Source organism: Nomascus leucogenys, chromosome 8 (assembly GCF_006542625.1).
Source record: "Nomascus leucogenys isolate Asia chromosome 8, Asia_NLE_v1, whole genome shotgun sequence".
In the NCBI taxonomy this organism is placed as follows: domain Eukaryota; kingdom Metazoa; phylum Chordata; class Mammalia; order Primates; family Hylobatidae; genus Nomascus; species Nomascus leucogenys.
In genome coordinates, this window is record NC_044388.1 from 78,512,652 (window position 1) to 78,536,636 (window position 23,985).

At 45.0% G+C, this 23,985-nt stretch overlaps 1 protein-coding gene across 10 annotated transcripts in view; it reads right to left on the minus strand.

The window, feature by feature from the left end:
- MELK (maternal embryonic leucine zipper kinase) overlaps positions 1 to 23,095 on the minus strand; it is a 104,371-nt gene extending 81,276 nt beyond the window's left edge. For 3 of the 10 annotated variants that reach the window (XM_003263331.4, XM_003263327.4, XM_003263326.4), the window contains exons 1-4: positions 22,950 to 23,095; positions 12,861 to 12,956; positions 11,332 to 11,417; positions 5,055 to 5,171 (exon numbers count right to left, since the gene is read on the minus strand). In XM_003263331.4, the coding sequence (XP_003263379.1) occupies positions 5,055 to 5,171; positions 11,332 to 11,417; positions 12,861 to 12,918 (261 nt within the window). In that variant the 5' untranslated portion in view covers positions 12,919 to 12,956; positions 22,950 to 23,095. The remainder of the gene's footprint in view (positions 1 to 5,054; positions 5,172 to 11,331; positions 11,418 to 12,860; positions 12,957 to 22,949) is intronic. The other 7 variants (XM_003263330.4, XM_030816458.1, XM_003263325.4 and 4 more) reach the window with 5 other exon arrangements.
- Between the last annotated feature and the right edge of the window lie 890 nt (positions 23,096 to 23,985).

The following is a 23,985-nucleotide window of genomic DNA, read 5'->3' on the forward strand; positions in this document are numbered from 1 at the left end:
AGAACAATAACTCTCTCTTTGAACGGTTTTATTACCAGTAAGTAGAAGTAAAACCAACTACCACTGTGATTTTAAAAAGCTCACCCAGGGTTTTATATTTTTATAGCAAAGTATTAAAACCCATTCTCATCTTAATGTACTCTCATTTAGTGTAATTACCTGAAATTTAAAAACCCAGCAGTAATTATTGTTTCTCTATCCCAAAGACCAGTGGTTTTCAATCTGTACCAGAAGGAGCCCAGGTCTACAGAGGTGTCTCAGAGGCTGCAGAACAGGTACCAGAGCACAAAGCTCAAGGCTTCCATCCCTTTCCCAGGGCAGCTCCACTTTTCTGTGAGCTGGGTTTCCATTTTAGCAGTATCAATTAAAATTACAAATGCATATAGACTTGACCTCACAGTTCCACATTTAGTTATTGTTCTTAGAGACGTACTCACTCATATCAAAAAACAGTACTTTGGCCGGGCGTGGTGGCTCACGCCTGTAAATCCCAGCACTTTGGGAGGCCGAGGTGGGTGGATCAGGAGTTCGAGACCAGCCTGGCCAACCCGTCTCTACTAAAAATACAAAAAATTAGCCAGGCGTGGTGGCGGGCACCTGTAATCCCAGCTACTCAGGAGACTGAGGCAGGAGAATCGCTTGAACCTGGGAGGCAGAGGTTGCAGTGAGCCAAGATTGCACCACTGCACTCCAGCCTGGGTGACAGAGTGAGACTTCGTCTCAAAAAACAAACAACAACAGCAACAACAACAAGTGTACTTTAAAGATCATTTACTGCAGCAGCAGTGCTTGTAAAAGCAAAAGACTAGAAACAACTTAGTCCATTTGGGCTGCTATAACAAAATACCTTACGTTGGGTAATTTATAAACAACAGAAATGTATCGCTCACAGTTCTGGAGGCTGGGAAGTCTAACATCAAGGTGCCAGAAGATTCAGTGTCTAGTGAGGTTCTGTTGCTCACAGTTGGCATGTGCTATGTATTCTCATACGGTGGAAGGGAGCAGTCTCCCTAAAGCCTCCTATATAAAGGCACTAATCCCATTCATAAGGGCTCTGCCCTCATAACCCAATCACCTCCTTAAAGGGCCCCACCTCTTAATATTGTCACACTGGGGATTAAGTTTCAACATACGAATTTGTGGGGAATACCAGTATTCAGATCTAAATGCTGATACTATATAAACTATGACACGGAATGGAATTCTAGGCAGTAATTAAAAAAAAAAAAGAGGAAGCTTTTTACAAACTGATATGAAACAATGTCCAATACTAAGTTATTAAGACCATATGGGGCCGGGCGCAGTGGCTCACGCTTGTAATCCCAGCACTTTGGGAGGCCGAGGCAGGCGGATCACGAGGTCAGGAGATCGAGACCACGGTGAAACCCCGTCTCTACTAAAAATACAAAAAAATTAGCCGGGCGTGGTGGCGGGCGCCTGTAGTCCCAGCTACTCGGAGAGGCTGAGGCAGGAGAATGGCGTGAACCCGGGAGGTGGAGCTTGCAGTGAGCCGAGATCGCGCCACTGCACTCCAGCCTGGGCGACAGAGCGAGACTCCGTCTCAAAAAAAAAAAAAAAAAAACAAACTATAGATTGATATAGTGGCTTGCAAAAGCATTATGCTGAGCAAAAGAAGCCTAACAAAAGAATAAGCAAAAGAATACTGTATGAGTCATTTACATCATTGTCTAGAATAGATTAAACTAATCTGCTGTGATAGAAATCAGATGAGTAGTTGCTGGTAAGGGCAGGGTGACTATGGTTACAGGGAAAACTTCGAAAGGGCTGGAGAAAACTTTCTGAGGTGATAGAGATGTTTTATACTTTGGGGTGGGAGGTACATGGGTATATACATTTGTCAAACTGCATACCTAATGTGTACATTTTATTATATGTAAATTATACCTCAATAGGAAATTTTTAAATGTTATACAGTAAGTTTTACAAAAAGAAAACAGCCTACTTCATATTTTCAAATAAAGAAATACAAAATAAAGAGAAATAAAAATGTCTAAAATATCTGAATGTGCTCAGATGGTCTCTAAGATCAATTATTACATGGGAAAAAAACAAGGTGCAAAGTAATAATTTGTGACCATTTGTGTCACACCATGTGTGTGTAAGCTACACACACACACACATAAAATACACATATATATGTAGGTATCTACAAGAGACACAAGAAAAGTACATGAATGGCTCAAAGAAAATTTGAGGGCCGGGCACGGTGGCTCACTCCTGTAATCCCAAGCACTTTGGGAGGCTGAAGTGGGCAAATTGCCTGAGGTCAGAAGTTTGAGACCAGCCTGGCCAACATGGTAAAACTCCGTCTCTACTAAAAAATACAAAAATTAACCGGGGGTGATGGCACATGCCTATAATCCCAGCTACTCAGGAGGCTGGGGCAGGAAAATCACTTGAACCTGGGAGGCAGAGGTTGTAGTGAGCCAAGGTTACACCATTGCACTCCAGCACTCAAAACAGTGTGAGACTCCATCTCAAAAAAAAAAAAAAAAAAAAGAAAAGAAAATGTGATGACTAGGGTGGGGCATAGTTGCTCACGCCTGTAATCCCAACATTTTGGGAGGCCGAGGAGGGAAGATCACTTAAGGCCAGGAGTTCAAGACCAGCTTGGGCAACAGGCCAAGACCCCCATTTCTATTAATAATATAATAAAATTTAAAAATTAAAGAATATTGGATGACTGGGATGTAGGGGAAGAGAGGATTTTGTTTTTTAATATATACTCCCTGTACCTTTGTTTTTGAGACAGGGTCTCCCTGTGTTGCCAAGGCTGGAGTGCAGTGGTGCAATCATAGCTCACTGTAGCCTGTATCTCCCAGGCTCCTCACCTGAGCCTCCCAAGTAGCTGGGACCACAGGTGTGCACCGCCATACCCAGCCTTTTTTCTTTTTTTTTTTTTTTTTTTTAAGTAAAAACAAGATCTCACTATGTTGCTCAAGCTAGTCCCAAACTCCTTAGCTCAAGTGATCTTCCCACCTTGGCCTCCCAAAGTGCTGAGATTACAGGCACAAGACACTGCACCCAGCCACTCTCTTGTACCTTTTAAATTTTCTCTTAGGTTCATGGATGCTTGGGAGATTTTAACAATTCTTTTTCTTTTTTGAGACAGAGTCTCGCTCTGTCACCCAGGCTGGAGTGCAGTGGCACGATCTCAGCTCACTGCAAGCTCTGCCTCCCAGGCTCAAGTGATCCTCCTACCTCAGCCTCCCAGGTAGCTGGGACTACAGGCATGCACCATGACAACTGGCTAAGTTTTTGTATTTTTTGTAGAAATGGGGTTTTCCCATGTTGCCCAGGCTAGTCTCGAACTCCTGGCCTCAAATAATCCACCAGCCTTGGCCTCCTGAAATGGTGCAGTTACAGGCGTGACCCCCTGCGCCTGGCCCTAAGAATTTTATTTGAACAAAGGGATCACCTAAAAATATAAAGAGGTTTTAAAATTACCAAAGAGGTTTTAAAACAAAGAGGTTTTAAAATGTGGGCCATGTAGGTATATCTACAGTGTAGTAACAGGAGAAAATAGCTCTAGATCCAAAACATTCAACGTTATAGTTTTTTTGTTTTTATTTTTTAGAGACAGGGGTTTGTTCTGTCACCCAGGCTGGAGTACAGTGCCATTACCATGGCTCACTGCAGCCTCAAACTCCTGGACTCAAGCAATTCTCCCGCCTCAGCCTCCTGAGGAGCTGGAATGACAGATGCGCATCACGCGTCATCACACCCGGCTTTTTTTTTCTTTTTTTTTTGTATGTAGAGACAGGGTCTTGCTATGTTACTGAGGCTGGTTTTAAACCACTGGTTTCAAATGATCCTCCTGCCTCAGCCTCCCAAAATGCTGGGATTATAGGCATGAGAGGACCTGGCCAAAATTATGATTTTTAAAATATGCTTTTAAAACAGTGCTGTCCTGTGAAAATCATGTGCAAATTACATATTTGGCTGAGACTAACGAAAACTAAACAAGTTGAATAATACAAGTTCTAAAGACATCTTTCAAGACAAAAATGGCAAGTTAAAAATTGAAATTGCTTGGTTTACATAAAAGACACTGGAAGCTACCCAGTGCTGTGGGTTGAACTGTCACTGGATCAGGGTAAGCCTAATCCTTGGGCCCTTTTAAGAAGAGAGACATTTGGACAGAGACACAGCTACACAGAGAGGAAAACACCATTTGAAGACTGAGGCCAAGATGGAAGTGGTGCATCTATAAACCAAGGAGTGCTAAGGACTGCCAGCAACTACCAACAACTAGCAAAGAGGCAGGAAACAGATTCCCCCTCAGAACCTCCAGAAGGAACCAGCCTTGCCAACGTTTTGATTTCAGACTTCAAACCTCCAGAACTGTCAGACAATGAGTTTCTGTTGCTTTGAGCCACCAAGTCTGTAGTAATTTGTTCCAACAGCCCTAGGAAATTAATATACCATATAAAACTAGAATGAGGCTGGGCACGGTGGCTCATGCCTGTAATCCCAGCACTCTGGGAGGCCGAGGCGGGCAGATCACAAGGTCAGGAGATTGAGACCGTCCTGGCTAACACGGTGAAACCCTGTCTCTACTAAAAATATAAAAAATTAGCCAGGCATGGTGGTGGGCGCCTGTAGTCCCAGCTACTCAGGAGGCAGAGGCAGGAGAATGGCGTGAACTTGGGAGGTGGAGGGTGCAGTGAGCAGAGATCGCATCACTGCACTCCAGCCTGAGCAACAGACTGAGACTCCGTCTCAAAAAAAAAAAACAAAAAAACAAAAAAACAAACAAACAAAAAAACTAGAATGAGTCCTTCCCTCTAGAAAATTCTAACATATTCTATCTACTAAACCATACTACCCCATTAGGGGTGTATTAGAAAAATGACATTTACATTGAATCTCCAATTTATTATATACATCTATTTGATCTAAATTGATACAAATGGAACAAAACAGGTAAGTCGCTTAACATCTCTTCTAATCTTTCAGGTGAAATGTACTTTTCTCTTTTACTATTGATAAAGTGATCAAATGGTTTCACATATCTGGAACATACTACTAACCTCAAGAACCATGAATATTTTGTTGGCTGTCTCGAGCACATGGTAGAGTTGACATATATGCTGATGTCTCAGGTTCTTCAAGGCCTCAATCTCCGTTTTGATCCGGGGCAAATCACTCTGTGACAAAACATCATATGGAATGAGCAATAAACTTATTCAGGTGGTGTTCCAAGCTCCAATACTAACAGCTTTAATACTAAGTAGCTGGCCGGGCACAGTGGCTCACGCCTGTAATCCCACACTGTGGGAGGCCGAGGCGGGCGGATCATGAGGTCAGGAGATCGAGACCATCCTGGCTAACACGATGAAACCCCGTCTCTACTAAAAATACAAAAAAATTAGCTGGGCTTGGTGGCGGGCGCCTGTAGTCCCAGCTACTCGGGAGGCTGAGGCAGGAGAATGGCATGAACCCGGGAGGCAGAGCTTGCAGTGAGCCAAGACTGCACCACTGCACTCCCGCCTGGGCAACAGAGCAAGACTCTGTCTCAAAAAAAAAAAAAATACTAAGTAGCAAAAGCTATCAAAAAGTCCCCAAAAAATTGTCCAACACTACAGAAAAATATAGCAAAATTTATTTGCATGTACATAAAAAGGGCATTGAAGATTTTATGAAAGACAGGTTCAATGTGGGTCAACAGTACAACATCCAGAAAACAATCTCAGACTCCTTAGAAGGTTAGCATTCCAAACAAGGGAAATGACAGAAACACTACTTCGTTATCATGCCTGAGCTACCACTTTCAGCCTCAGCAACACCGTTTAAGAAGTATGCTGAGCAAAAAACCAGTGAACTTAGGTGAAAGGTATATGGGTATTCACTGTCTCAGTCTCCTATCTTTTCTGAGGTCTTGAAACTTTCAAAATAAAAAGTTGGGTGGGGAGAGGAAGATAAGCCAAGCTTTAAAAACTTTAAAGGACAGAAGCCTAGAGATATCATCAAGTAACAAGTAAAACTTCATTATAAAAAGGTACCCTGAGGCAGGGCGCAGTGGATCACGCCTATAATCCTCCCAGCACTTTGGGAGGCTAAGGTGGGCGAACCACCTGAGGTTGGGAGTTCGAGACCAGCCTGACCAACATGGAGAAACCCCATTTCTACTAAAAATATAAAATTAGCCAGGCATGGTGCCGCATGGCTGTAATCCCAGCTACTCAGGAGGCTGAGGCAGAATTGCTTGAACCCGGGAGGTGAAGGTTGCGGTGAGCCGAGATCATGCCACTGCACTCCAGCCTGGGCAACAAGAGTGAAACTCTGTCTCAAAAAAAAAAAAAAGAGGGACTCTGGGCCAGGCGCGGTGGCTCATGCCTATGATCCTAGCACTTTGGGAGGCCAAGGTGGGCAGATCAACTGAGGTCGGGAGTTCAGGACCAGCCTGGCCAACATGGAGAAGCCCTGTCTCTACTAAAAACACAAAATTAAAAATACAAAATTAGCCAGGCATGATGGCGCATGTCTGTAATCCCAGCTACTCTGGAGGCTGAGGCAGGAGAATTGCTTGAACCCTGGAGGTGGAAGTTGCGGTGAGCCGAGATCGATCCATTGCACTCCATCCACTCCATCCTGGGAAACAAGAGCAAAACTCCATCTCAAAAAAAAAAAAAAAAAAAGGACTCCGATTGGGTGTGGTGGCTCACGCCTGTAATCGCAGCACTTTGAGAGGCTGAGGCGGGCAGATTGCAAGGTCAGGAGTTCAAGATCAGCCTGGCCAACATAGTGAAAACCCATCTCTAATAAAAACACACAAAAAAAAATTAGCCAGGCATGATGGCGGGTGCCTGTAATCCCAGCTACTTGAGAGGCTGAAGCAAGGAGAATCGCTTGAACCTGGGAGGCGGAGGTTGCAGTGAGCCGAGATCGCACCACTGCACTCCAGCCTGGCGACACAGCGAGACTCTGTCTCAAAAAAATTAAAAAAAAAATACAAAATTAGCTGGGCGTGGTGGCACATGCCTGTAATCCCAGCTACTCAGGAGGCTGAGGCAGGAGAATCGCTTGAACCCAGGAAGCGGAGGTTGCCATTGCACTCCAGCCTGGACAACAAGAGCAAAACTCTGTATCAGAAAAAAAAAAAGGCGGGGGGGGCACTCTGCAGTGGCTCACACCTCTAATCCCAGCACTTTGGGAGGCCGAGGCAGGCGGATCACGAGGTCAGGAGTTCAAGACAAGCCTGGCCAAAATGGTGAAATCCCGTCTCTACTAAAAATACAAAAATTAGCCAGGCATGGTGGTGGGCACCTGTAATCCCAGCTACATGGGAGGCTGAGGCAGGAGAACTGCTCGAACCCAGGAGGCAGAGGTTGCAGTGAGCCGAGATCACACCCCTGCACTCCAGCCTGGGTGACAAAGCAAGACTCCATCTTGAAAAACAAATAAAATAAAAAAGGACTCCATCTTAATGAGCAGTGGCTCAGGACCCAATTATCCAGGACTATGCAACTAGATGTCACGTCTTGACAAAGAATCAACTGTAACTTTGACTATCTTGGTATGATAATCTTTTTTCTTTATGGGGAGGAAGCCTGATGACTAAAACCATGGAAGTAATCAGCCGGGCGCGGTGGCTCACGCCTGTAATCCCAGCACTTTGGGAGGCCAAGGCGGACAGACCAAGAGGTCAGGAGATCGTGACCATCCTGGCTAACACGGTGAAACCCCGTCTCTACTAAAAATACAAAAAAATTAGCCGGGCATGGTGGCTGAAGCCTGTAGTGCCAGCTACTCTGGAGGCTGAGGGAGGAGAATGGAGGGAACCCGGGAGGCGGAGCTTGCAGTGAGCCGAGATCACGCCACTGCACTCCAGCCTGGGCAACAGAGCAAGACTCCATCTCAAAAATAAATAAATAAATAAATAAAACCATGGAAATAATCAAAATATTATTAAAATCCTAGGAAATAACTAAAATAAGCATAATAACAACAGAAAATATAAAAACAAGTTTAGAAATCATGAATCAATGTCATACTATGCTTTAGAGTAAGTTTTGAGCATCAGTGTGATAACATATTTTGTAATAACATTTTGTTTGCTATTTAAGTATTTGAAGTGTTAAAGTAAGTCATACTAAAGTTATAACTGAAATTTAAATTGCTTAAGGGAATTAATCTAATTGATACCCATGTTTAAATGCTCAAGAAAAATGGTTTTAATGCTTTTTTTCTTAGATTAATAAATAGAAAACAAAAAATTGAATGAAACAAAAAAACTGGAGGAAAGCCTGAATTGTCCACTGACAGATAATTTAAAATAATTTCTTATACTGGCCACTGTATGATTTTAGCATATATTTAGGAAGAAATTCAAATAATTTAATGACATTGCTATAACAAAACTACTTACATACTCTCTGACTTTTTTTTTTTTTCTGGAGACAGGGTCTTGTTCTGTCATCCAGTCTGGAGTGCAGCAGCGCCATCTCAGCTCACTGCACCCCAACCTCCCAGACTCAAGTGATCTTCCCACGTCAGCCCCGCAAGTAGCTGGGACTACAGGTGTGTACCATCATGTCCAGCTACATTTTTTGTATTTTTTTGTAAAGAAGGGCTTTCACCATGTTGCCCAGGCTGGTCTCAAACTCCTGAGCTCATGCAATCCACCCACCTTGGCCTCCCAAAGTTCTGGGATTACAGGTGTGAGCCACCGTGCCTGGCTCCCTTTGACTTATTTATGTGTTAATCAGAACTTATATCTTTAACAATTAAAAAAGTAGGTAACAATTGATGTTAAGCCCTATCTCATTCCAACAATAAAAACATCAAAAAATAAACTTTTTTTAGACAAGATCTTGCTCTGTTGCCCAGGCTAGAGTGCAGTGGTGCAATCACAGCTCACTGTAGCCTCAACCTCCTGGGCTCAAGGGATCCTCCCACCACCACCTCCCAAGTAGCTGGGACTACAGGCATGCACAAACACACCTGGCTAAATTTTTTTTATTTTTTGTAGGGACAAGACTTGCCATATTGCCCAGGCTAGTCTCGAACTCCTGGCCTCAAGCAATCCTCTGGCCTCAGCTTCCCAAAGTGCTGGAATTACAGGGATGAGCCACCACACCCAACCAAAAATTATTTTTTATGTTTGATAGTTAATAACATTTACGGCCGGGTGCAGTGGCTCACGCTTGTAATCCCAGCACTTTGGGAGGCCGAGGCGGGCGGATCACGAGGTCAGGAGATCGAGACCACGGTGAAACCCCGTCTCTACTAAAAATACAAAAAAATTAGCCGGGCGTGGTGGCAGGTGCCTGTAGTCCCAGCTACTCGGAGAGGCTGAGGCAGGAGAATGGCGTGAACCTGGGAGGCGGAGCTTGCAGTGAGCCGAGATTGCACCACTGCACTCCAGCCTGGGCAACAGAGCGAGACCTGTCTCAAAAAAAAAAAAAAAAAGAACATTTACAAAATGTTAGGCTGGGAGCGGTGGCTCATGCCTGTAATCCCAGCACTTTAGGAGGCCGAGGTGGGTGGATCACTTGAGGTCAGGAGTTCGAGACCAGCCTGGCCAACAGGATGAAATCCTGTCTCTACTGAAAATACAAAAATTAGCTGGACATGGTGGCACACGCCTGTAGTACCAGCTACTCAGGTGGCTGAGGCAGGAGAATCATTTGAACCCAGGAGGCAGAGGTCGCAGTGAGCCGAGATCACACCACTGCATTCCAGCCTGGTGTTGAGCAAGACTCCGTCTCAAAAAAAAAAAAAAACACAATGGTAGAAGGAATTAGAAAAAAAAAAGATGACTCAAGGTGACTTCAAACACTGGAATGGGTATAGAAGCCCCAGAAAAACCACCAAAAGAGACAGGCTTTATCTCAACATAAAAATAACTTTTTATACATTGTAGCCAAGACCACAAATTGAATGGGCTGCTTTAGGAGGTAACAAGCTGTTCCTCCTGGAAAAATTCACATAGAGGAAAAAGAAGCTGATTAGGAAAAGGATTTAATTAGATAACTTCTAAAGCCATTTTGAATAAAATGCTGGGACAGGCCAAGTACAGTGCTTCACCCCTATATTCCCTGTACTTTGGGAAGCTGAGATGGGAAGACTGCTTGAGGCCACGAATTTGAGACCACCCTGGGCAACAGAGTGAGACCTTGTTTCTAGAAAAATGTTTAAAAATTAGCTAAGCATAGTGGCATGTGCCTCTGGTCACAGCCACTCAGGAGGCTGAGGTGGGAGGATCACTTAAGCCCAGCAGGTACAGGCTGCAGTGAGCTGTGATTGTGCAACTGCACTCCAGCCTGGGCAACAAAGTGAGACTCTGTCTCAAAAAAAAAAAAAAAAAAGCCAGGACATAATATTTATCTATTTACCTATCTATAGTACCAAAATGATTTATATTTAGTAAGAGTATCATAAGAAAATAAAGATGGGGCCAGGCGCGGTGCCTCACACCTGTAATCCCAGCACTTTGGGAGGTCGAGGCAGGCGGATCACAAGGTCAGGAGATCGAGACCATCCTGGCTAACATAGTGAAATCCCATCTCTACTAAAAAAAAAAAAAAAAAAAAAAAAAAAAATTAGCCAGGCATGGTGGTGGGCACCTGTAGTCCCAGCTACTCAGGAGGCTGAGGCAGTAGAATGGCGTGAACCTGGGAGGCAGAGGTCGCAGTGAGCCGAGATCATGCTACTGCACTCCAGCCCGGGCGAAAGAGCAAAACTCCGTCTCAAAAAAAAAAAAAAAAAAGGAAAGAAAAGAAAAGAGGCCAGGCACGGGGGCCCACGCCTGTAATCCCAGCATTTTGGGAGGCCGAGGCAGGCGGATCACGAGGTCAGGAAATCGAGACCATCCTGGCTAACACGATGAAACCCCGTCTCTACTAAAAATACAAAAAATTAGCCGGGCATAGTGGCGGGCACCTGCAGTCCCAGCAACTCGGGAGGCTGAGGCAGGAGAATGGCGTGAACCCGGGAGGCGGAGCTTGCAGTGAGCCAAGATCGCGCCACTGCACTCCAGCCTGTGCGACAAAACAAGAATCCATCTCAAAAAGAAAAAGAAAAGAAAAGAAAGATGGGACACATTAATATCCAGAAACACCTACAGACTACAGACTGCAGATGGATGCTACAGACTTCAAATATGTGCCACTGCCCTGCATTAAAATCGGAAGAACAAAGTGATCCCTTCCCCCAGATTACTTTTTAAAACCACAGATCTATACGTTTTTTAAAAGCTATAAAAATATTATTCTAAGAGCAGTAACTAGAACATTAGAACAATTCAGGTTTTAATTCACAAAACTGATCTATAAGTAGACTATTTTTAAATAAATTTAAACTTACCCCTAGTGTGTTTTTATCCATGATTTTTATAGCTACCATCTCTCCAGTAAGGATATGGCACGCAAGTTTGACCTTTGCAAAGCCACCTAAGTAGGAAAATGTATTATGAAAGCATAAGCAAGGACTCAAGCACAAACACCTTTTTATATAATTTTAAAAGACTCTATCAAGCCAAATTTTCCTAGAAGTCTGTGGCTTTTTTTTCCTGTTGCTTCTTGTTATCCAATGTCTAGCTGAAGGTTTTTTCTTTTTTTGCCATGATAGTGTATCTCTAACTTTGTAATAAAAAAAAAAAAAAACTCACTTTAGAAATCTGCTTTATGATTAACCCTGCAATTAAATTTCCTTTATAATTAACACTGCTAGAACACAATATAAAGTTGCTGAGGCCAAAGACAAATTATATGAAACTTCCACTCAGTTTTAAAACTTTGAGGCCAGGCACGGTGGCTCACGCCTGTAATCCCAGACTTTAGGAGGCCGAGGCAGGTGGATCATGAGGTCAAGAGATCGAGACCATCCTGGCCAACATGGCGAAACCCTGTCTCTACTAAAAATGCAAAAAATTAGCTGGGCATGGTGGCGGGTGCCTGTAGTCCCAGCTACTCGGGAGGCTGAGGCAGGAGAATGGCGTGAACCCGGAAGGCAGAGCTTGCAGTGAGCCGAGACCGTGCCACTGCACTCCAGCCTGAGTGACAGAGCGAGACTCCGCCTCAAAAAAAAAAAAAAAAAATACATAGGTGTGTATATACGTGTGTGTGTGTAAAGTGTCCCACCCCTTTCACTGCTTTTACTACATCACCCTCATCCACACCACCATCATCTCTAGCATCAACACCTGAATTATTGCAATAGACTGCTAACATCTCCCTGCCTCTGCTCTTGCCCTCCTTCATCCAACCTTTTATCTACCAAGCAGCCACAGCAACTCTGTAAAAACAAAGGTCAGATTACCCCTTAACTCAAAACTCTCCAATGACTTTAATTTAGAATAAAAGTCAAGAAATAAAAGAAGGCTGGGCACGGTGGCTCATGCCTGTAATCCCAGCACTTTGGGAGGCCAAGGTGGGCGGATCATGAGGTCAGGAGTTCAAGACCATCCTGATTAACACAGTGAAACCCCGTCTCTACTAAAAATACAAAAAATTAGCTGGGCGTGGTGAGCGCCTGTAGTCCAAGCTAGTCGGGAGGCTGAGGCAGGAGAATGGCATGAACCCGGGAGGCAGAGCTTGCAGTGAGCTGAGATCACGCCACTGCACTCCAGCCTGGGTGACAGAGCGAGACTCCATCTCAAAAAAAAAAAAAAAAGAAAGAAAAGAAATATTTAGAATAAAAGTCAAAGTCCTTGCAATAACTTACAGGGCTTCTCCTACTATTCTCCTCTCTGCTTGCTCCACTTTTTCTTACTGAAGTAGGTAGAAGAATTTTAAAACTGTGTGGGTTGGATGAAAAAGCTCATGCCTACCCAAATAATCTATACTCTCAAATAGTTGATCTATCCACTGCCTCCAAAAAAAAGTAACAGTTACCTGTCCCAATAGTTTCATGTAATTCATAATATTTGAGAAGTTCATCATAATCTTTCATAGTCCTCTTGCAAGTTTATTTGGAATTAGAAAAAGAACCTAGAAGACACAGAGTACATAATCAATAAAGGAAATAATACCAGATCATCTCATCCATTCTTGTAAGTGCAAATCTAAATAAGTCTCATGCATTTACATGATACTGAAAAAGCTGATTATTGGCCATATGAAGAAAAGGATTCCTATCTCACACCATACATAAAAATGAATTCCAGATAAAGAGTTAAAAAGTATGAAACATAAACCTTTAAAACTTTTTAAAGAATATTGTCATTATTTCAGGATAGGAGAGGATCACTTAAATAAAGTACTAATAATAATAATAAAATTAATATATTAAACAACATTAAAATTAAGAACTTCAGTTGGGCACAGTGGTGCATGTGTTGTCAGCCACTTGGGAGGACAGCTTGAGCCCAGGAGTTCGAGGCCAGCCTGGGCAACATAGCAAGACCACGTCTCTAAAAAAAATAAAAATAAAAATAAGCACTTCTATACATCCAAAGACACCATCAAAAAAAGAAAACCATAAATGCAAGAAGATACTTTCAACAAATATAATAGTGGATGTACATAGAAAACACATAAACTCTGACAAAACAATAAGAAAAACTCAACAGCAAAATAAGCAAATGATACAAAAAACTTTTCTCAGCCGGGCATGGTGGCTCACACCTATAATCCCAGCACTTTGGGAGGCCAAGGCAGGCAGATCATAAGATCATGAGTTCAAGACCAGTCTGGCCAACATGGTACAACTCCATCTCTACTAAAGATACAAAAAATTAGCCAAGTGTGGTGGCGTTCACCTGTAATCCCAGCTACTTGGGAGGCTGATGCAGGAGAATCGCTTGAACCCGGGAGGTGGAGGTTGCAGTGAGCCAAGATCGTGCCATTGCACTCTAGCCTGGGTGAAACGGCCAAACTTTGTCTCGAAAAAAAAAAAAAAAAAAAAAAATTTTCTCAAAGAAACACAAATGGCCAACAAAAACATGAAAAAGGGAGTCTCTGAGCCTACTTTGGCTCGGGAGGCTGCCTGAAGAAAAAATAATCAAAAAAAAAAAAAAAGACACGAAGCTGGGCAAGGTGGCTCACACCTGTAATCCCAGCACTTTGGGAGGCTGAGGCGGGTTGATCACCTGAGGTCAGGGTTCAAGACCAGCCTGACCAATATGACGAAACCCGTCTCTACTAAAAATACAAAAATTAGCCAGGCATGGTGGCAGGAGCCTGTAATCCCAGCTACTTGGGAGGGTGAGGCAGGAGAATCGCTTGAACCTGGGAGGCGGAGGTTGCAGTAAGCTGAGATTGCGCCATTGCACTCTAGCCTGGGCAACAAGAGTGAAACTCCGTCTCAAAAAAAAAGGCTGGGTGTGGTGGCTCACGCCTGTAATCCCAGCACTTTGGGAGGCCGAGGCAGGTGGATCACAAGGTCAAGAAATGGAGACCATCCTGGCTAACACCATAAAACCCTGTCTCTGCTAAAACTATAAAAAATTAGCCAGGGGTGGTGGCACACACCTGTAGTCCCAGCTACTCAGGAGGCTGAGGCAGGAGGCAGAGGATGCAGTGAGCCGAGATCACGCCACTGCACTCCAGCCTGGGCAACAGAGCAAGATTCTGTCTCAAAATAAAAAAAAAGAGACAAGAAAAAATTATCAGTAGTCATCAGGAAAACCCAAACTAAGACCCCAGTCATACACAATTTTATTATGTATATGATATGTATTTTACTATTATGCTTCGCAACTTATGTGAGTTATATATACTGTTAATTATACATCAAATAATATATAAAAATTACTTGTGGCCGGGTGTGGTGGCTCACGCCTGTAATCCCAGCACTTTGGTAGGCAGAGGCAGGTGGATTGCCTGAGGTCAGGAGTTCGAGACCAGCCTGACCAACATGGTGAAACCTCATCTCTACTAAAAATACAAAAATTAGCCGGGTGTGGTGGTGGGCGTCTATAGTCCCAGCTATTCGGGAGGCTGAGGCAGGAGAATTGCTTGAACCCAGGAGGCGGAGGTTGCAGTGAGCCGAGACTGGGCCATTGCACTCCAGCCTGGGCAATAAGAGCAAAACTCTGTTTCAAAAAAAAAAAAAAAATTAGTTATAAAAAAAATTAGGTAGATCTTATTGATTTTGTCTCCCTGAGTTTTAAAATTAAGTAGTTTATTTTAAAAAACCATAGAAATGAGTAGGGCCCTGTTATGCACATTAATATACAAAGTCACACTCATACCATCTCTGTCTTACTTGTGGAAAATATCCTCTTGGTTGACTTTTAGAGATCAGCAGTGTGTCTAGAAGAACTGCTAATGCAGTTCTAGAAAACTCTTGAATTTGCTCTTATTCATTCATTTATTCATACAGATATTTACTGAGCACCTATGATATGCCAAACCTGCCCTTGGCACTAGGGCTATAATGGAGAAGAAATGTGATTCTGCCCTCATGGAGTGTATATTCTAGTGGAGAAGACAAAAGGCAAATAAGTAGACAATAAATTAATAATTATAATTTATAGGCCGGGTGCGGAGGCTCACGCCTATAATCCCAGCACTTTGGGAGGCCGGGGTGGGCGGATCACGAGGTCAGGAGTTCGAGACCAGCCTGGCCAACATAGTAAAACCTGGTCTTTACTAAAAAATACAAAAATTAGGCCGGGCACAGTGGCTCAGGCCTGTAATCCCAGCACTTTGGGAGGCCAAGGTGGGCAGATCACCTGAGGTCAGGAGTTCGAGACCAGCCTGACCAACATGGTGAAACCCCATCTCTACTAAAAATACAAAATTAGCCGGGTGTGGTGGCACACGCCTGTAATCCCAGCTACTCGGGAGGCTGAGGCAGGAGAATAGCTTGAACCCAGGAGACAGAGGTTGCAGTGAGCCGAGATCGTGCCACTGCACTCCAGCCTGGGCAACAAGAGTGAAATTCCATCTCACAAAAATAAATAAATAAATAAATTAGCCAGGCCTTGTGGTGTGCGCCTGCAATCCCAGCTACTCGGGAGGCTGAGGCAGGAGAATTGCTTGAACCCGGGAGCCAGAGGTTGCAGTGAGCCAAGATCAAGACATTGCACTCCAGCCTGGGCGACAAAGCAAGATTCTGTCTCAAAAAATAATAATTACTATTATTTTTTTTTTTTTTTTTTTTGAGACGGAGTCTCACTCTGTAGCCCAGGCTGGAGTGCAGTGGCGCAATCTCGGCTCACTGCAAGCTCCGCCTCCCGGGTTCACGCCATTCTCCTGCCTCAGCTTCCCGAGTAGCTGGGACTAGAGGCGCCCGCCACCACGCCCGGCTAATTTTTTGTATTTTCAGTAGAGATGGGGTTTCACCGTGGTCTCGATCTCCTGACCTCGTGATCCGCCCGCCTCGGCCTCCCAAAGTGCTGGGATTACAAGCGTGAGCCACCGCGCCCGGCAACTATTATTATTATCTATATTAAATACTGAAACAAAAATAAGCAACAGTGGTTTCTGAGAAGGTAACAATTAAGCCAAGCTCTAATTCAAAGGATGAGAATTGAGAAAATCAGCCCTGCCAGTAATCAGACTGTGATATTCCTATCAAAACTTGAACAATGGTTTCAATAGAATCTGAATGTAACCATGTAAACAATGTTTCCATACAAGGCTGTTAAAATAAAGATCCTTTATTTGGCTGACTTCATTGTCTTCAATGACATCCTCAGCCCCACCTCATTCTTCCCTCATTCTGCCCCTTTCAACTCACTCTGAGACTACCCAAAATTCCCAAGAGTATGGTTTCTCTTGCTGCAGCAAACTAAATACATCTAACGATTTTTACTACAGATGTGGTCTTTGGTCTGTAGGCCTTAACAGTCATAGCCCACAAAGAATTACAGGGAAAATATTCCAGAAAGAGGGAATTTAGGTGCAAAGATCCTAGAGGAAGTAAAAGTTGACAGGTACTGAACTGAGGCTGCTTTTAGAGGTAACAGGTGATGGAAATGCAGCTCTGGCGCTGGGACAATTGGTTAGCCAAGAGGTGAAGGAAAAAAAAAAACACATTGGATCTCTATCTCACACCATATAAAATCAGGAACAGTTGTAAAGACTTAAAAGCAAAAGACAAATATTTGAAATGTTGAAAACATAGATAGCTAAGGTCTTACCCATACCAAACCTACAGCTAGGAGTGGCAAAAGGAAGAAGCATAAAGATAGCTGGGCATGGTGGCTCATGTCTGTAATCCCAGCAATTTGGGAGGCCAAGGCAGGAGGATTGCTTGAGGCCCGGAGTTCAAGACAAGCCAGGGCAATATAGCAAGACTTTGTCTCTACTAAAAATAAAAAACCTGCGGGGAGGGGGGAGGGAGAGTATTAGGAGATATACCTAATGCTAAATGACAAGTTAATGGGTGCAGCAAAACAACGTGGCACATGGATACATACGTAACAAACCTGCACATTGTGCACATGTACCCTAAAACCTAAAGTATAATAATAAAAAATAAAAATAAAAATAAAAAACGGCCAGGCGCGGTGGCTCACACTTGTAATCCCAGCACTTTGGGAGGCTGAGGCGGGCGGATCACCTGAGGTCAGGAGTTCGAGACCAGCCTGACCAACATGGAGAAACCCCCGTCTCTACTAAAAATATAAAAAATTAGCCAGGCGTGGTGGCCCATGCCTGTAATCCCAGCTACTAGGGAGGCTGAGGCAGGAGAATCACTTGAACCCGGGAAGCAGAGGTTGCGGTGAGCCGAGATTGCACCACTGTACTCCAGCCTGGGTAACGAGCGAAGCTGTGTCTCAAAAAAATAAATAAAAATTAAAAATTAAAATCTAGTCGAGGCCAGGTGCAGTGGCTCACGCCTGTAATCCCAGCACTTTGGGAGGCTGAGGTGGGTGGATCACTTGAGGCCAGGAGTCGCATGCCACCACTCCTGGCTAGTTTCTTTGTTCGTTTGAGATGGAGTCTCGCTCTGGTGCCCAGGCTACAGTGCAGTAGTGCGATCTCAGCTCACTGCAACCTCCGCCTCCCAGGTTCAAGCTATTTTCCTGCCTCAGCCTCCCAAATAGCTGGGACTACAGGCGAACAACACCACACCCGGCTAATTTTTGTATTTTTAGTAGAGACAGGGTTTTGCCATGGTGGCCAGGCTGGTCTCAGACTCCTGACCTCAGGTGATCCACCCTCTTTGGCCTCCCAAAATGCTGGGATTACAGGCGTGAGCCATCGCCCTGGCCAAGCAAGCCTGTTTAAGCCTCAAATTGATGAGTGGCAGATGCCACGTAAACTACCTTCAAATTCTCTGTTCTTCATCCTGCCCTTATCCAGAACTGAGTGACTAGCATGTTACTAAGCCTTAATAATGGCCATGAATTTGGAAGACCTAGAGTGTGAGTTCGACCTCAGAAGTGTGGTGAGCTTATAAAGGAAGACAGAGCTTAATAACAGAAGGCCCTTCATACAATGATGAGTAGTCTTCTTAAAATTGAGGTGGAAAAAAATCTGAATGAAGTTATCAAAACCCCAAAAGCCACAAAGGACATTTTTAAAAAAATCATTTTTCTATGCCTGAAACACTGATTCCATGAATCATTTTACTTGGAGAGAAAAAGAAAATTATTATCAGCAAGTAAAAAGCCGGCTGGGCACAGTGGCTCCCACCTGTAATCCTAGCACTTTGGGAGGCCAAGGCAGGTGGATCACCTGAGGTCAGGAGTTCGAGACCAGCCTGACCAACATGCAGAAACCCCGTCTCTACTAAAAATACAAAATTAGCCGGGCATGGTGGCACACACCTGTAATCCTGGCTGCTAGGGAGGCTGAGGAAGGAGAATCGCTTGAACCCAGGAGGTGGAGGTTGCAGTGACCCGCAATCACGCCACTGCACTCTAGCCTGCACGACAGGAGTGAGAGTCCATCTCAAAAACAAACAAAAATTTGGTCAATGAATAGAAAACTAGAGCAGAAGTTTTAGAAGGAGAAATAACACTCAAGAAAAAAATTAAATCGGCTTTAAAAAACAGGGTTCAGGGCCGGGCGCGGTGGCTCACGCTTGTAATCCCAGCACTTTGGGAGGCCGAGGCGGGCGGATCACAAGGTCAGGTGACCGAGACCACGGTGAAACCCCATCTCTACTAAAAAATACAAAAAATTAGCCAGGCGTGGTGGCGGGCGCCTGTAGTCCCAGCTACTCGGAGAGGCTGAGGCAGGAGAATGGCGTGAACCCGGGAGGCGGAGCTTGCAGTGAGCCGAGATTGCGCCACTGCACTCCAGCCTGGGCGACAGAGCGAGACTCCATCCCAAAAAAAAAAAAAAAAAAAAAAAATAGGGTTCAGTCTTCAACATCAAAGCAGAAATAGCACATAAAAAGATAACATGCAAAAAGACATTCTGATAAAATAAACAATATTAAGCCATTTCCTAGGAAGAGATCACACTGGACCCAACTTAATCAGTAGGTTGAACATTTAACCTAACAAAATCTGCATGAACAGGGTAGGCAAACATTAGAAGAAGCAAGGTCAGGTCCCAGTGCTGAGGGAAAATTGTTGATAGAAAATGAAACATTCTGCTTCCACTGGAGTAGAAAAAGTTACTCAAGGCAAGGAGATACCACAGAGGACAAATTTATTCTCACTGGGCACCTGAAGGCACAGGATTAAATACTTTAAACAGCAACACTAATTCAGAAATATTTTAAAGGGCATTTGTCAGTGGGGCAAATGTGGGGATAAACTGGAAGCTCATCCTACAAACAAACAGGAACCATAGGACTAAGAAATTCCAAAAGGCAATAAAAACAGTAAAAGTATAGAGGTAAACCTAAGGCTCAGAAATCTTTGGAATGCTGATACAGGAGAAGAAAGAGAGCAGGAGAATGGAAATGGAGGAACACTGGACTATAAATCTGAATGCACATGTTTACATTCCATGCAAAGGACTGGGCTATTTCAAATTGTCACTCAGAAAGAGAAAGCAATTTGTAAGATGCTGGAATCACTTCCCAGATTAGGGATTTAAGAGTGTCATAATTAACTTAATAGACTTCTCCCAAAAGAGTTATAAACATCCCATTCACGGCCTCTGGAAAACTAGCAGAGATGGGCAAGTTGTCCATTTAACAACTCAGGTAAGACTGAAGCCATGCACTTTTTTTTTTCTTTCTTTCTTCCATTTTCTCTATCTACCCCCTTCTCTCAAATTACACCATGTCTTTGGATGAGTAATACCAATGTGGGCCTAGATTATATCTACTGAATCAAGGGAATATCATTGTTGCTGCTGTATGAGAAAACTGGTGCTTACATTACAAACTGCTACACTAATAGCAGATTATACTTGATTTGTAAATCTTTGTGAATGTGGAGCTGGTTCTAAATATTCTCATGTGCCCTGTTTATCCTCGAGAGTTTGTTAATATAGAATACAGAAAAGCCTTGGGAACAGAGTAACCCAACTTTGTAGCTGCTGAAGGAGGTATATTATCAGTCAATGTGGAAGACAGCCTCTCAACTGTGAATAATGAAGAAGGAAATTAGACCCCAACCAGACACCTGAGTGCCCTTCTGGGCTTGACTAAATAAATAGAAGAATTGGGGGTATACATAATTGGGTTTTGTTTTTGTTTTTGAGACGGAGTGTCACTCTGTCGCCCAGGCTGGAGTGCAGTGGCATAATCTCGGCTCACTGCAACCTCCGCCCTCCGAGTTCAAGCAATTCTGCCTCAGCCTCCCAAGTAGCTGGGATTACAGGTGTGCGCCACCACGCCCGGCTAATTTTTTGTATTTTTAGTAAAGACGGGGTTTCACCATCTTGGCCAGGCTGGTCTTGAACTCCTGACCACATGATCCACCCACCTCGACCTCCCAAAGTGCTAGGATTACAGGCATGAGCCACCGCGCCTGGCCTATAATTGGGGTCTTTAACTTCTCAGAAGAGCAAGGAATTGGGATAATGAGAAGACGTTTATGGTTAAATTTTAAAGGATAGCAACAAATTGGGGGCATTTTTTAACAATATTATTTGGGCTATTCTATCACTTGCCGCATAAATACATTTACCTTATCTACAGAGCTTGGAAAGACACTGATGCTGAGGATAATTTCAAACAGGAAGTAGAATACAGAATGGTTTTTTGAGTTTTGTCTGTTTATTTGCTTGAGACAGGGTCTCGTTCTGTCACCTAGGCTGGAGTGCAGTAGCTAGATCTCGGCTCACCACAACCTCCGCCTCCTGGGTTCCAGCGATGCTCGTGCCTCAGCCTCCCCAGTCGCTGGGATTACAGGCATGCGCCACCATGCCCGGTTTTTGTGTGTGTGTGTGTGTTTTGTATTTTTAGTAGAGACGGGGTTTCGCCATGTTGGCCAGGCTGGTCTAGAACTCCTGGCCTCAAGTGATCTGCCCACCTCGGCCTCCCCAAGTGCTGGGATTACAAGCGTGAGCCACCACGCCGGGCTCAGAATGGTTTATAATGTGGCCTGTAACACATTTAATTAGCATCCTGCCCTGCTCCCTTGCAAAGGCTTCTGGGAGCACCGACAATGAGGCACTCATTGGGACTGATATGCCCATCTAGTTGGTCCACAGTAGTTACACAGAAAGGACAGACCTTCGGGAGAAACAAGCCCACGAAGGCCCAGTAAGGGCTTTTCTGATTTTTCTGATTTTCTAGCCAGACTCCATGGGAAACAGAAACCAAAATATAAACCAAAGTTAGGAACACTGGCCTCTAAGCAACAATCCAGGCTCCTGATACTCGCCTCATTCCACTAACAAAGGAGAAATACCAAAGGTAATTACCCGTCCTAAGTGCTAGGGACCTGATTCCTCTCTTGGGTAGCCTTCCCTTAGTCTACCCTTTCCAGCTCCCACAACCCTACACCAGGTTTCTTGGTGGGAGCAACCCTGCTGCTCCTATTACTGATACAGCATTCGGTGAAAATTCCCCTTTTAGGCCGGGCGCAGTGGCTCACGCCTGTAATCCCAGCACTTTGGGAGGCCAAGGCGGGCGGATCACCTGAGGACACGAGCTGGAGACCAGCCTGGCCAATTTGGTGAAACCCCGTCTCTACTAAAAATACAAAAAATGAGCCGGGCGTGGTGGCGGATGTCTGTAATCCCAGCTACTCGGGAGGCTGAGGCAGGAGAATCGCTTGAACTTGGGAGGCGGAGGTTGCGGTGAGCCGAGATCGCGCCATTGCACTCCAGCCTGGGCAACAAGAGCGAAACTCCATCTTGAAGAAAAAGAAAAAAAAAATCCCCTTTTAGTGTGAGCCTCTGAAGCCACTTTGGGGAGATGATAGGAGAGGATGGATTTGGACTCTGAAAAGGTAGCGATAACACACCTCCTTTTTTATTGGACTGCCCCAGTAAACTGAGTTGTACAAACAGAAAAAACTCGAAACCCTTCTGTCAACTTTTTTCGCGGGGAAGAGTCACGGAAACTGGAAACGGGAAATGGGAATTCACATCTATCGCAGCCTCCTAGGTGGCAAACGCTTGGCCTGAACACCTCTTCAATAACCGTGTTAAGTAGACACGGTCATTATCCCCACTTACGGAGGAGAAAACTGCGGGTCGGAAAGGTCAAATATCTTTTTTTTTTTTTTTTTTTTTTTGAGACGGAGTCTCGCTCTGTCGCCCAGGCTGGAGTGCAGTGGCGCAATCTCGGCTCACTGCAAGCTCCGCCTCCCGGGTTCACGCCATTCTCCTGCCTCAGCCTCTCCGAGTAGCTGGGACTACAGGCGCCCACCACCACGCCCGGCTAATTTTTTGTATTTTTAGTAGAGACAGGGTTTCACCGTGGTCTCGATCTCCTGACCTCCTGATCCGCCCGCCTCGGCCTCCCAAAGTGCTGGGATTACAAGCGTGAGCCACCGCGCCCGGCCTGTCAAATATCTTATCCAGGGAATAGGGCTGGTAAAGCGCGGGGCTCCGATGAAATCCTCCAGTCTCCCGACAGCCAGGAGCAAACTGGGTTTGGGCCGCTGCGCCCCGCACAGCCCAGACCCCAGCCATCAACTGCGACTGCGGCAGGCAGGCGAGAGAACTGACCTGAGGGACGGAGGGCACTGAGGGGAGGCGCCCGACAGAAGGACAGGGGCCTGCTGTTCTGAGAGAAGCGGCTGGTACAGCGTTCCTAGGAAGCTTTTCGATCTCCAGGTTGTGGCCGCTTCCGCCCGCCAAGGGAATCAAATCTCCCGGGCCGGAAGGGGCGGGGCGCGGCGGGGACGCGCGCGGCGCCGGATCCCAGGGAAGCGGACGCGCACGGCAGGCGGGGGCGCGCACAGTGCGGGGGGAGGGGGGCGGTTCTCACCGGGGCAGCGGCTCCTGGTCGCTGTGGAGCCCTGAAAGGGATGGCCGGGAGGTCCACTGGGCTGCAAGGGGTGACTTGAGGCCTTGGTCTTACCCGGGGGGGCACGTGGCGTCGATATGCCAAGTCTCCACATAACCCAGCTTTCTTACGTTCTCCTCCTAAAATTGACGTGCCCTCTGGCAGTCACAGTTCTCATTTTCGTCCTCCCTTGCCCACTGGCCGTTCTGCCACCCAGCAAAGACAGGAATACCTCCCCCTCTCCAAAATGTGTTGCCACGAGGAATAAGAACCCCAGTAGCTGAGACTACAGGCACGCGCCACCACGCCTGGCTAAATTATTTGTGGGTAGAGACGGGATCTCGCTATGTTGGCCAGGCTGGTCTCGAACTCCTGGCGTCAAGCGATCCTCCCGCCTCAGCCTCCCAAAGTGCTGGGATTACAGGCGTGAGCCACTGTATCCGGCCCAGAAAATCTTTAGACAAATTAAACTTTACAGAGTTGAATTGACTAAAGAATGAGTCCAAAATCCAGCAATCCCCGGAACCAAAATAGGTTCAGAGTGACTCGGGCTGCCATATGTTCAAATAACATTTATGGACAGAAAAAGGAAAATGACTTACAGAAATGGCAGTCAAGTATGGAAACAGCTGGATTGGTTGCAACTCAACCTCTGACTATTTTGAGCACTGTTTAAACAGTTGGCCACCTGTGATTGGCCAAAACTCCTCTGCTGTAACAAGAAAGGTTACAGTCTCTTTACACATTTACAATTGT